Raw genomic sequence first — 12,924 nt, forward strand, 5'->3', positions numbered from 1 at the left:
TAATGTTTTTCTTTTTATCACAGTTCTAAGTATTTTGAGGTATATTTTTTATTCCCTCAATATAAAAAAAAAGAGAATAATTTCTTTTGCAGAAATATTTGTATGTTTTTTTGTGCAAATTTTTATATTATTGCTTTTACTATTGCTAATAAGAGGACGATATAAGATTCACAGTTTAACGAGTGTAATCAACTGAAAACAATATTAGAAAAGAAATAATGATCTGTAACTTGTACTCCATATATACATCCTATTCAATTTTTTTAAAGTTACGAAGAAAACTGATGATCTTCTGATCTATATATGTGTTGTGTTAAAAAACCTTTAAACTAAATTGTACACTTATAGCTAAATATTCTAATTAGCATTGAATACAATCAGAAAATTAACAAAATATTACGTTCGGATAACTTAGGGATTGTCCGTAAACTACGTTACCATTTTAAGGGGAAGCATTTTTTTCTGAAAGTACAATTTATGTTTTTAATTAAAAATTCAACTTTTTGTTTGAGAATTCTTGAATTTTATCAAAAATTCATCTTCTTTGGTATTAAATTATTCCGTTCGTTTAAAAATTGATATTTTTTACTTAAAAATTCAACTTTTTGGTTGAAAATCCTTGAATTTTAGAAAAAAATTCGTCTTCTTTAGTAGTAAATTAATCTGTTTGTTTAAAATGTTATATTTTTTAGTTGAAAATTTATATTTTTGGTTGAGAATTCCTGAATTTTATTAAAAAATTCGTCTTCTTTGGTAGTAAATTAATCTGGTTATTTAAAAATGTAATAACTAGGTTTTAAAGTTAAACTACTTTCTTGAAAATAAAAGAAACCATTTTTTCCCATTTCTTAAAAATTGAACAATTTGGCTGAGAATCTTTAAATTTTATTGAAAACTTATCTTTTTTTGTTGTCGTAAATTAATTATTTTGTTAAAAATATAGTCCTTTTTTATGAAAATTAAACTTTTTGGTTGAGAATTCTTGAATTTTGTTAAAAATGTCTTTTTTCTTGGTAGAAAATTAATTTTTTTGTTTAAAAATTTATCTTTTTCGTTAAGAAAGTAATAACTAGGTTTTAAAGTTAAACTACTTTCTTAAAAATTAAAGAAACCATTTTTTTCTTTCTTTTTTAAGAATTCAACTTTTTGGTTGAGAACTCTTAAACTTAATTGAAAATTCGTCTTTTTTTTTATAGTAAATTAATCTTTTCTTTTAAAAATGGATCTTTTTCGCTGAAAATTCACTTTTTTTGGTTGAGAATTCTTGAATTTTCTTAAAAATTCGTTTTTTTTCGGCAGAAAATCAATATATAAAAAAATTTTTTTGGGTTAGCATTTAACAACTAGGTCAACTTGTTTGGTTAAGAATTCTTGAATTTTGTTAGAAATTCGTTTTTTTCGGTAAAAAAATAATCTTTTTGTTTAAAAATTCACATTTTTTGTTACATATTTAATAATTAGGTTTTAAAGTTGAACTACTTTCTTAAAAACTAAAGAAACTATTTTTTTCTTTTTTAAAATTTCAACTTTTTGGTTGAGAATTCTTGAATTTTTGTATTTTTTTATAGTAAATTATTCTTTTTATTTAAAAATTGATCTTTTTTGCTGAAAATTCAACTTTTTTGGTTAAGAATTCTTGAATTTTGTTAGAAATTCGTTTGTTTCGGTAGAAAAATAATCTTTTTGTTCAAAAATTCATCTTTTTGGTTACATATTTAATAACTAGGTTTTAAAGTTGAAATACTTTTTTAAAAACTATAGAAACCATTTTTTTCGTTCTTTTTCAAACTTCAATTTTTTGGTTGAGAATTCTTGATTTTTTTATAGTAAATTAATCTTTTTATTTAAAAATTGATCTTTTTTGCTGAAAATTCAACTTTTTTGGTTAAGAATTCTTGAACTTTGTTATAAATTCGTTTTTTTCGGTAGAAAAATAATCTTTTTGTTTAAAAATTTATCTTTTTGGTTACACATTTAATAACTTGGTTTTATAGTCAAACTACTTTCTTAAAAATAAAAGAAACAATTTTTTCTAATTTCCTAAAAATTGAACAATTTGGCTAAGAATTCTTGAATTTTGTTAAAAATTATTATTTTTTTAAATTCATCTTTTTCGTTAAAAACTTAATAACTAGGTTTTAAAGTTTAACTACTTTCTTAAAAATTAAAGAAACCATTTTTTTTCGTTTTTAAAAATTCAACTTTTTGGCTGAGAATTCTTGAATTTGGTTAGAAATAATATTTTTGTTTAAAAATTCATATTTTCATTTAAAAAGTAAGCAACTACGTTTTAAAGTTGAACGACTTTCTTAAAACATACATTTTTTGTTTGATGATTTAAAATTTTAGTTACAAATTCATCTTTTTGGTTTGAAATTGAACTGATTTGTTGAAAATTCTTTTTTCTTTAATTACTTGGGTAATTGAAAATTTACCTATTCCATTTTTGGTAACAACTTATATTCTAATCGTTTTATTTAGATGAAATTGTTTTTATAATTAAAAACTATTTGTTTTAATTAAAAGTTTAATTATTATATTTTTGGTAAAAAATGTACCTTTCTTAGTTTAAAAATTCAATAATACCCGGATTAACTGTAATATAAAATTCAATTTGGCACATTTCAACTCTTACTCTGAAAATAATTTTTTTTATTCTAAGCGTTGATTTATTACCGAATTTTATAATTCAACACATAGTCGCGTAGACAATATAGACATATTGGCAACGTGACTCGCTCTGAACACAAAAAAATCAGTATGAACGTAAAATCGGGTTTTACCTGAAGGCAATGTTACTTTCGGGAGGAGGGGGTGGGTAATAACCAAATCAATGGTTATCAACAAGGGGGAAGTGGGGGTCAAAAATTGACCAAAATTAGTAACTTAGTTTACGGATGATCCATTATCCATATTTACTATAAAGGGTGGTAAATTGTTCATTATTCTAGATTTTATAATAAACGTTTTTCAAACGTTAGGCATTTTGTATAAAATTACATAGCGACTTCCATTGCGTATCTGTTTATAATAGGTCGAAGCTCCTGTTGTGCATAGTCTTCCGGTAACGGAAGTTGAGAAACCAACTGTATTAACGCTTTACCGGTAATTAAGGAATCGGTCGACTGTAGCATCAACATACTTTTCGCAAGTTGGAGAGTTCTTTTCGCTATTTCAGCTTGACACAATCTGAAATATAAAAATGACAAAATAACATAATTAGTTCCCATGAATTAACTAATAAAAAAATGTAGAGCCCGAATTTCCCAGGTATTTATTGTGTTTTAGTGGCCACACTGGAAAATGTGTGGTTCATACCTGTCTTTTGCTGTTGGACATGGCAAAAGGTTGATTTTCGAACAAAGATTCGTCAGTTGAGGTCGTAAAAGTTCTAGTTTGTAACAGATTTGAGTGAAATTGTCAGTTTTTAAGAGAGATTTTATTTCAGCGGTGATGTCCAAATAATCCCATAAAAGTTGACCTTGATACATCCAGCCACTGATCACGTTGCTTCCCTCCTCTTGAATCAGTGGAGCCAGCAGCGAATTCAGATAGTGATAGTTTTCTGAAAACATTAATTTTTAATCATGCACCTTATCAATAAAAAACATAAAAAAGAGATTAAAAGTATACACTTTTACCATTTATAATTGCATCTGCTGCAAGGTATTCATTAATAACTTCATGAGCTTTGTTCCACATCTCAGCTTGTGTGAAGTACCAAGCAGCTTCCCCATATCTGTAATGATTTAATATAATCAACTTGGAAATTTTTGCTCCTTCATTTAATTCCCAATAAAAATCTATCAATACCTTTTCAAAGCACAGGCCTTGACCCCTTTCGCCTCATTAATCCATTCAAACTTTATCCCAAGTTCCTCCCTCAGGAAATTTTCCCTTTTCTCGTATTCTTCATCTTCATCCAGCTCCACGTGCCTCGCTAGCAGATCCTTTACCGCCTTGCGTCTTCTTCTAGAATGCTTTAAATGTAAGACGACAAAAATCGCCCAGTGCCACAAATCGTAGGTTTCCAACTGAGCCGCAAAATTAGCATGAGTTAGAGCCTCTACATCTTCTGACAGATGGGAATAACCCAATCCAATCAGGGCTGCCTGGATTAACCAACTCAGCCTGTAATCGAAGGAATCAGCTGTATGATTTAGTGGATTCAAAATTGGCTCCATAGGATGATTACCAGTAGAGTGGAGCTTTAAGAGATGAAAGCAGAGATCATAAATAGCTTTTTTATGATTAAACTCGACTTCATAGTCTTCTCTAAAATACTGTGGTCGAGGCTCAGCCCCGTAAAGATCAGTCATGTCACTTTTAAAAGATTCTTCATAAAGTTCTAAAGCATCCCGGATGGATGCAGTTGGCAATGATAAATACCACAAATGAAGAGCCAATGCTCTTTTCCAATCCAAATTTTCACACACATTAACCGTTCCCCGGCTGCTACAAATCAGAGGTTCTCCAGCTGCCAACATGAACATTTTCAATCTATAAATCGACATATCTGCATCAATATTCATTTCCTGCCAAAGAGCAAGTTGCTGTTTTACCAATACTCTTACAGCCGTTGTCCCACCCAATTGGGACATCAATAAAGCCAGACAATGATCCCCAACTACATTTCTTGCGAGGGAACAGGCATCGTCGAGTTTATTGGCCGTGAGTAATTCGAACATGATCTCATCTTCAGAATCAATTTCTGCAATATTGAATCTTACTCTTTCCTCTATTACATTTTTCAACCAATCGCTGAGAGCTTCTTTTCGAACAATCAAAGTGTTGTGGTCTTCTTGATCATCATCTGGTTTCAATTCTGGAAGGTATCCCCAAAGCGAGATGCACAGTCGCCAAACTTCATTATAATACTTGATCATCTTGTCCTCTGAATAATTATCAGACTTCTTATCTAGAACATGCTGCGTCTGTTTGAAATGAGCATGCAAGACATCAACAGCTGATTTTCCGCTAGGATTGCCAATCACTGGACAATCGCTTTCCTGACTCACGATAGAATGGTCTAGTTGAATCTTTAGATGACTTTCAATGCTTTCTTTGAATGTAATTACATAATCGCTGCTCTCTGAACTTCCCCCTAATATTTGCAGACGCTGGACAATACTCGAAGTCTCGTCTTGGAAGTGTCGACCTGAGATGTAAGATCCGAGAAGACTGAGATTACTACGCACAGGGAAATTTGTTGCTTGTTGCTGAGTATTTAGAGTGATAAGAGTTAGTCCGGGTCCCCAACTTGCTCTAAACATTCTTCCCATTGGAATACCGAGGTCTGCTATACAACTTGCACGGAGTTTACTGATGATAGAATCTTTGAGTGGTATCAGTTCAGATCTCGACTTTAAAACAACAGTTTTGGGTTCAACAATCGGGGCTGGTAATATTTTACGAAAAAGTTTTGGTTCTGCTTGAGAAATTTCCTCCATCTGTTTCGGTTTTAATTTTTTCTGGTGGACTATTGAATCGAAGCGAAATGACTGTGACAAATTTGAACGAAGGATGGGTATATGTTCCATCACTCTGGAATGGTAATCAAAACCCAATTTACAATTTTTATGATATTCGCTAGCTGCTTCTAACATTATATCTTCCGTGCCATTCCTCTGAAATAAATCGGCTTTCATAAGCTGCAATTTGTGGCTATCGATTCCGATCATTCTCGCATACATCGAAGTTGGGCTCGTTTGTTCTTCAAATGTGCAATCTTTCAGTAAATCAGACTGAAAGTTTGGCTGGAATCTAAATTGTAGTTCAGAGCAAAAGGTCTCTAAATCAGATTGACACTGAGGCTGAAATTTGGGTGGAAATGTAGAGTTTTTTAAAGGTGAGATGACTTTAACATCTGTACATTCCACTCTTTTCTTCTCAGTGGAGTTGCTTTGAAAAGAAAGTTTGAGTTTCTTTGATCCGAGATACTGAAAACTAGCTTCATTATCTTCATCTTCAGAATCACTCAAACCATATTTTGAAAAATGTTCCACTTTAAAAATCCAGGAACCAGTCTCTGGGCGATATTCAAGGAAACGAGTGTCATGTTTATCAGAAACGCGCCTAAGCTTCCCCTCGTAGTTCATTTCCTGAAGACGATTGGGATCTGTGATTGCCTCATGTCGCGATTTGTCCTGCGGCCAGACGCCATCCAAAGTAACCTTGGCTCTTCGATTCAAACCCTGACCAATGGGAGGCTTCTTATCATCGTCGGGATATATAATCACTTCTTTGTGTCTGAAGTGGACAATGTCGTCCAGATTCAATCCGTAAATGTCAAACGAATCTGAAAAGTAAACATTTCCGTATCCTTCTCGCCCGACTGTAAAATTAGGAACGATGCAGGTTTCATCGCAAACGTATTCATCCAATTTATCAATAGCAGGAATTGTGTAGTAGCCAACTCTTTGAAGCTTCACATTAGCTAATTTTGCAAAACTCTGTGACGGCAGAGATGAACGTGGAGCTTCGACGAGTTCCTCGGGAGAGTAGTCTGCGTCTCGTTCAATTGAGTCTGAAGAGTTTTTATCAACACTCGATTTTGAGGAAACAGAAGACTGATTATGGTTCCCGATTTTCGGTCTCAATGCCATCATGGTATTGCCAATACCTTCCGGAGGAATATCAGAACCTCGGAAAGGTGATTCTTGACCATCAAAGGCTGCTTCTTTGGTCTTTATCGCAGGCATTGTGGATTTTAGCCACGATACTGATGACTGGGGATCAGTAGGAGACTGGCTTTCTTGGTTTTCCTTATTAGTGCTTTCAGAATCTCTACTTGAAGGTCTCGTGTTATCTGGAATACTGCCATTCAGAGGAGAGTTGATATTTTCGACAGATTGGGATACAGTCACGTGTTTGGGACGTAGAACTAGACGTTTTGCGTTTGGCCGAGGTTGAAATGCTTCTACTAAGGAAGGATCTTCTTCTTCTAGACCTTCGAATAAGGACTTCTTGGATAAATTTGAAGAAGTAGCAACGCTAGCCTTAATCCTCGGCGAATTATTTGTTGAAACTTTGTACTGTGGACTGGTCATTCTGTTTGTCGGGTTTAAAGGTTTCAAGAGTTCTTTAGCTTTACCAGAAGCTGGAAGAAGGTTTTTCAACAATGGGGAATTTCCGAAAGGTGCTGAGACTAAAGCCAAAACCTGCTGATGAACTGGAACTGAACCTGCGTTTTGTTGAGCCTGGTTCATTCCAACTCCACCAAACATATTCATTCCAAGTGATGGCATTGCTGTCGTGATGCCAAACCCAGGGGAGGCGTTAAAAGCAGGCTTTTGTTGATTAAAGGCTCCGCTTGAAATAAGACACGAATTTGTTCCACGACTGGTTGGTGCTCCGAAGGAAAATCCAGTAGTTTGGCCAGCAGGTTTGAAGGTGTTGAACAAGGAGGTGTTTGTGTTCTGGGTTGTTCCGAAACCTAGATTGGTACCGAAAGAAGGTGTTGTAGTGCCTCCAAAAGTAGAAGTACCAAAACCGATTGTTCCGGCTGGTTTTGCTCCGAATAAACTCGTTCCTGGTTGTCCAAATCCACCGAAGCTGGTACTTGTTGCGGGAGCTGTCAAAGCAAAGGCAGATTTGTGTTGATTAAATAATCCAATACTCTGGTTCGGTTGTGCTGTTCCAAAGCTTCCAAACCCAGTATTCTGAGTCGTTCCAAATCCAATTCCAGATGCTGGAATAGTATTGGTGTTTGAGAATATAGAAGCTGGCGCAGCTGCACCGAATGGTTTGGCTTGGGTATTACCAAAAAGACTTGAAGAAGCCGTAGAGTTATAAGGGAAACCGCCAGTCGTTGTTGTTGGTACACCAAAGCTTGCAATTGGTTTGTTGAAGAGACCAGTTCCTCCTGGTTGGTTTGTCGTTCCAAATCCTCCAGATGTTGATCCGAAACTTGGAGTCACAGTACTTGTTCCTGCAGTAACGGTTCCAAAGAGTGAAGGTTGAGCTGGAGTTCCGAAGAGGCCAGTTGCTTGATTTTGCGTCCCTTTCCGCCCAGCTAAGTAATCCTCAAGACGCAATTCTTCTAAGGATTTCGATTCATATTCTTTCATGCAAGTAATGCAATGATGTCGAGTTGATATCGTTTGAGTCACTCCGTTCTTCATCATTGTGTCAGTTCCTGTAACTGGATTGAATTTTAGGACTGTTCCAGTCATACCGGTTGCCGTATTGGAGGCTCCAAAGCCAGTTGTGGAACCAAACAAGCCCGCGTTTGTGGAAGGGTTTGTTTGGCCAAAAGGCGTTGTTTGTTGAGACGTTTGTTGTGGTTGGCCGAAAAGGTTCGTGTTTGTTGATGTACCGAAACCAAAGCCAGCAGGTTTAGTAACTTGACCAAATGCTGGAGCTGAGCTAGCTCCGAAGAGGTTTGTGTTTGCAGTTTGTTGCGTGCCGAAAAGGTTGGCATTTGTGTTTGTACCGCCAAAGCCTAGAGTACATAGGACATTTAAATAAGAGTTATAGTTTACGTTTTCACACAATTCGTATACACATTTTGGATTTGTTTGTTTAAAGGATATTGATATAACCTCCGAATGATGATTGGGTTGTGATAGGTTGTCCAAACGCGGAAGTTCCAGCTGAACTTCCGAATAAACCTCCTGATGTAGTACCTGCTGGTTTTGTACTGAAAAGAGAGGTATTGGTGCCGAAGGCAGGTGTCGCTCCAGTACCAAAGCTAGTCGTTGGCTTTCCAAATGCAGATTGAGCAAAAGGACTGGTTTGAGTTCCTGTGTTAAAAGCTCCTACAGAAAATTGAAAATATATTAATTATTCTTAATAAACTGAAAGTAACTTTCACAACAATGGGTTTATAATGTATACTCTATAAATTATGAACATACCAAAGGAGGTATTCCCAGTTTGGCCAAACATGACTGGTGGTAACAGTGTCTGAAATTTATTTATTTAAAAATTAAAAAATACAGAATTTAATGAGCCTTGAGGTTGATGAAAAATATGAAATATTAATAATGATTTTGAGTTTACAGTTATAATAAACAACTCTAATAAACTGAACAAGATAATATTTTAAAATTAAGTTTTTGAAAGAGCATGAACTATAAATATAGAATTGGCAAAGGATTATTCCGAAATTATAGCAAAAAATCTAGCCACTACGCGGGAAAATTATAAATAAATTATAAAGATAATAAATAGAAATAAACTTACTTGAAAATATTAAGAAAATGTTGTAGTCCCTACTTTTAAAGAAGGCTTTTATTTCAAATTAAAAAGGAAAATTATTTACTAACAGCCTTAATGAACACATTCTCCTTGCGATAATCGTACTTCAAGCACGATTTTTTGTATGCATTTCTATAATTCTATAATAAATTGAATATGATTAGAAAAATTTATTTTTTCCAAGTCAAAAATTGCGACTAAGTTTTTGATTATTTAAAAGCATTTCTTTTATACAAAAAAAAATAATTGTAAGGGTATTTTTTATAAAAAAAGACGTTTACCATTTTTTTCCATAAAATCTATGCCAATAACAAATAATATAAAAAGAATTCTTTCAATGAAACGTTTTTTGATAACTTTAGAAAAAATGAACTACATTGTATTTGCGTTCATCAAATGCACTTTGATAACAAAAATATGTAAAGAATATTTCAATATTTATTAATAAGTAATTATTTAGTAAAAAATATAATTATTATACAACCCAGATATTAATTAAAGAATAGCACTTTCAATTGTAAAATTGTGAATGGTTTCCAATTCACCTGACCTTAAAAGCAACAATGTACATCAACATTTTCTGCGACATTCATTATTGAGGGCCAATACAACTCCCAAGCGATTATTATGAATAATTCAGTAAATAACCGAATTTTTATGAAAGTCGGCATCAGTGGGGTTTTCGGATTTCTAAACAAAAATGTGGGGTAAAACCTTGAAAAATCGACATTTTTTAATCCAAAATCTGTTAAGAATTCGCAACTTTGTTAGAGCACCCCAAAGTTTCGAGTACTCAAAAACTTCCGCGATTGAAAATGCTGTCCGGGTGAACAGCACAGACTGTATACAACCATGCTGGAAATTGAAGTTTTTTGTTTTTAATGATATTTTTTAAGATTAAAAGAACAGGGATCACAGCGAAAAACAAACTCGAAAAAAGGGAGAAATAGGGTAAGAATAGGAGATAGAATATTTATTTTTACATTTAGAAAAACATGAAACAATCTTTTTACAACAAAATTGTATAGTTTTTAAATCATGTTAAATGATTTCTGCCATTAAATATTTGTTTGATTGGAGCCATTGACTCAGGTAATTGCAGATTAATTCACGGCGATATATAAAAATCCTGAGGGAACATAAAATTTATTTAAAAAGAAATCAATTTTTATGTTTTAAATCGTTCTCATAATCAAGAATATTTCCTTTTCCAAAATTTCTTTCATTAATATTTAAATCGTGATACTTTTAAAGTATAATTAAATATTCATATACAAGATTTTCTATTTCATCCTTACTGTGATTAATACGTTGAATGTAAATGGAGTTGTTGCATCTCGACAAACTTTTACAAACAGTAATCAATGCTGTTTAACTCAGATTAAAAATAGTTTAAAATTTAAACAAAAACTGTATAAATTCTTAAAATCCGTATAAAGCCCTTTACAAATTTTTAATTTATTCCCTGAATTTCTCTAGAAATTTCTTTAAAATCCCTTGAAATCGTAAAAATCGATTAAAATAAGTAGGAGTAATTTTAAATTTATTTAATATAAATTAAAGTTATTTATTAAATTTCTCATTAAATTTATTTATTTTTTAAATGTTTAAATGAAATGCACATGCGCGATCACGTCTCTGGGAACGAAATATCTTGAAATTCTTTGAAATCTTAAAAAAAACTTAAATCCTAAACATTTTCAGAAATGTGTTTATATCCATATCCCTCGAAATCGTTAAATTCCTTATAAATCCCTCGAAAAAAATCAAATTTATTTCCAAAAATTATCTAGAAATTCGTTGAAAACCCATGAAGTCTCTGCAAATCGTAATAATCCATTGAAATATGTAGAAATTATTTGAAATTCCATGAATATAAATGAAATAAAAATTAGTAATGAAATTTTTTTAAATAAACCGTTTAAACGGAATGCATACGCTCAAAACGCATATTAACTTATCTAGATTTTTATTTTTTATTATTAAAAACAAACAATCTAAAACCTCGTAATGTTGAATTTAAAAACATGGGTGTTCTAAAAATGCTTCCATAAATATTTTACTCACATTTTGGCTTTGTTTATATTTGAAAAATTTTCATGTCCAATATTGATAATTCAGGAATTATTGAATTTAAAACGTCTAGAAATGGTATAATATTACACAATCAAAACTGTTTATTTTCAAAAGATATTCATTTGGAATTGTCTAAACATTAAAAACAGTTTCTTTTGCAATTGTTTGAAATGTACCAATTTTAATTTAAGGAAAAGTACGAGAAATTCAAGAACTTATTAGTGTTCAAAAAAAATATAATCAAGATCAATTGTAAAACTTGTAACGCTTGTTTGAAATTTGGTGTAATCGAAAAACAATTGTTATAATATGTAGATCATAATGACAATCGTTATTCGAATTTAAATTGAAGTCTAAAACGTGGTCAAACAAAGCATCGTTCTTTACTATAGTGAATTTGAAAAATATTGAATCTGTATAAATTCAACAAAAAAATACTTTAGACTCAAGTTTTATTAAATCGCAAATAGTTTGAAATTATTAAAATTCAAAAAAGTTAAATTAATTATAATAGATAATTTTGTGAATTTAAATAGCGCAGTAGCATATTATAGTTTTGAATAGAATAATTTTGTAGATGTAAAATAAAAAATTGTATTTTCAAACATCGTATATATATAAAGAGATATTGGGGAAAGGGGGAAGTTTTTCGAGAATGGGGGAAATTTGAAAAAGAGGAAATACAGGGGAAAGATTGTGAACTCTGCAAAAACGACGGGTCTTATCAAAAAATGGTATGCAGCAAGTTTATATAATTTTCAGATAAACAACTTTGCGTTTTACCATTTTATTGTATTGCGAAAAGCTTAATTGAGAAATGGGATTTTTTGAAAAGCATTTGCGATAGATAAAAGCAGAATCATTGATAAAAAATATCTGGTTAACAAAATGGTCCTTTTTTTAAGCCTTGTGAACATATGACTCTTGGATGTTACCGTGCTCTGCTCATTCAGTGAGCCTGAAAAAATCAAAATGGGATGAAGTTCGCGAAAGACAATTTTCAAACAAAGCAAATTAATAACTTCTCATTGAGAACGTGTTTAGTGACCAGCAAATTAATGAGAGTAAAAAATTGAAGGGTGACACTGCATAACCAAAAAACTGTTGTTTTTAACATGTTTTATTTGCTTAAAAATGCTCTAAAATTCCGCCGCAAACTAGGGTAAAAAATATTTTATTTTTTGATTGTTTAAACAAGTTTTATTTTAAAAAATCGTTAAAATATTCGAGATACGCAAAAACTAATAACACGATTCGATTCTACGAAAAAATTACATAAAATGTATGTATTGAACAATGTTTCGTTTTATCCAATTTGTTATAATTGTATAGTATGCATACAAATTCTGTACCACGTAATTGTTAATTTAAACTACGCCACCAACTGAGTTCGTAAAAAAAATGATGTAACATAATTTTCTCACATAACAAAAATCGTGTAAAAAAATAAAAATGTTGTTTTCCTTAAAAAATCATCTTTTATTTTTTGCGCTATTAATTTTCCAAATATTTCATGACAAAATAATTTGCTTGAAAGTTTGAAAAAATTGGTATTTTTAATTTTTGAACAGTCTATTTGTCTTCTTTCACTGATATATTTTATGTCAATGAGAGTTTTGAAAACAATCTTGAAAATTGGTTACATTT

General features: G+C 31.8%; 1 protein-coding gene across 4 annotated transcripts in view; it reads right to left on the bottom strand.

Moving 5' to 3' along the window:
* Window positions 1-2,578: 2,578 nt before the first annotated feature.
* LOC117167429 (nuclear pore complex protein Nup98-Nup96-like) overlaps window positions 2,579-12,924 on the bottom strand; it is an 11,049-nt gene continuing 703 nt past the window's right edge. The window contains exons 2-8 of one of the 4 annotated variants that reach the window (XM_033352347.1): window positions 8,859-8,907; window positions 8,544-8,759; window positions 7,763-8,443; window positions 3,814-7,573; window positions 3,642-3,739; window positions 3,319-3,565; window positions 2,579-3,189 (exon numbers count right to left, since the gene is read on the bottom strand). In XM_033352347.1, coding sequence (XP_033208238.1) covers window positions 2,997-3,189; window positions 3,319-3,565; window positions 3,642-3,739; window positions 3,814-7,573; window positions 7,763-8,443; window positions 8,544-8,759; window positions 8,859-8,889 — 5,226 coding nt within the window. In that variant the 5' untranslated portion in view covers window positions 8,890-8,907 and the 3' untranslated portion in view covers window positions 2,579-2,996. Of the gene's footprint in view, window positions 3,190-3,318; window positions 3,566-3,641; window positions 3,740-3,813; window positions 8,444-8,543; window positions 8,760-8,858; window positions 8,908-9,186; window positions 9,342-12,924 lie in introns of all 4 variants that reach the window. The other 3 variants (XM_033352345.1, XM_033352346.1, XM_033352344.1) reach the window with 3 other exon arrangements.

Source organism: Belonocnema kinseyi, chromosome 2, assembly GCF_010883055.1.
Source record: "Belonocnema kinseyi isolate 2016_QV_RU_SX_M_011 chromosome 2, B_treatae_v1, whole genome shotgun sequence".
NCBI classification, from domain to species: Eukaryota; Metazoa; Arthropoda; class Insecta; order Hymenoptera; family Cynipidae; genus Belonocnema; species Belonocnema kinseyi.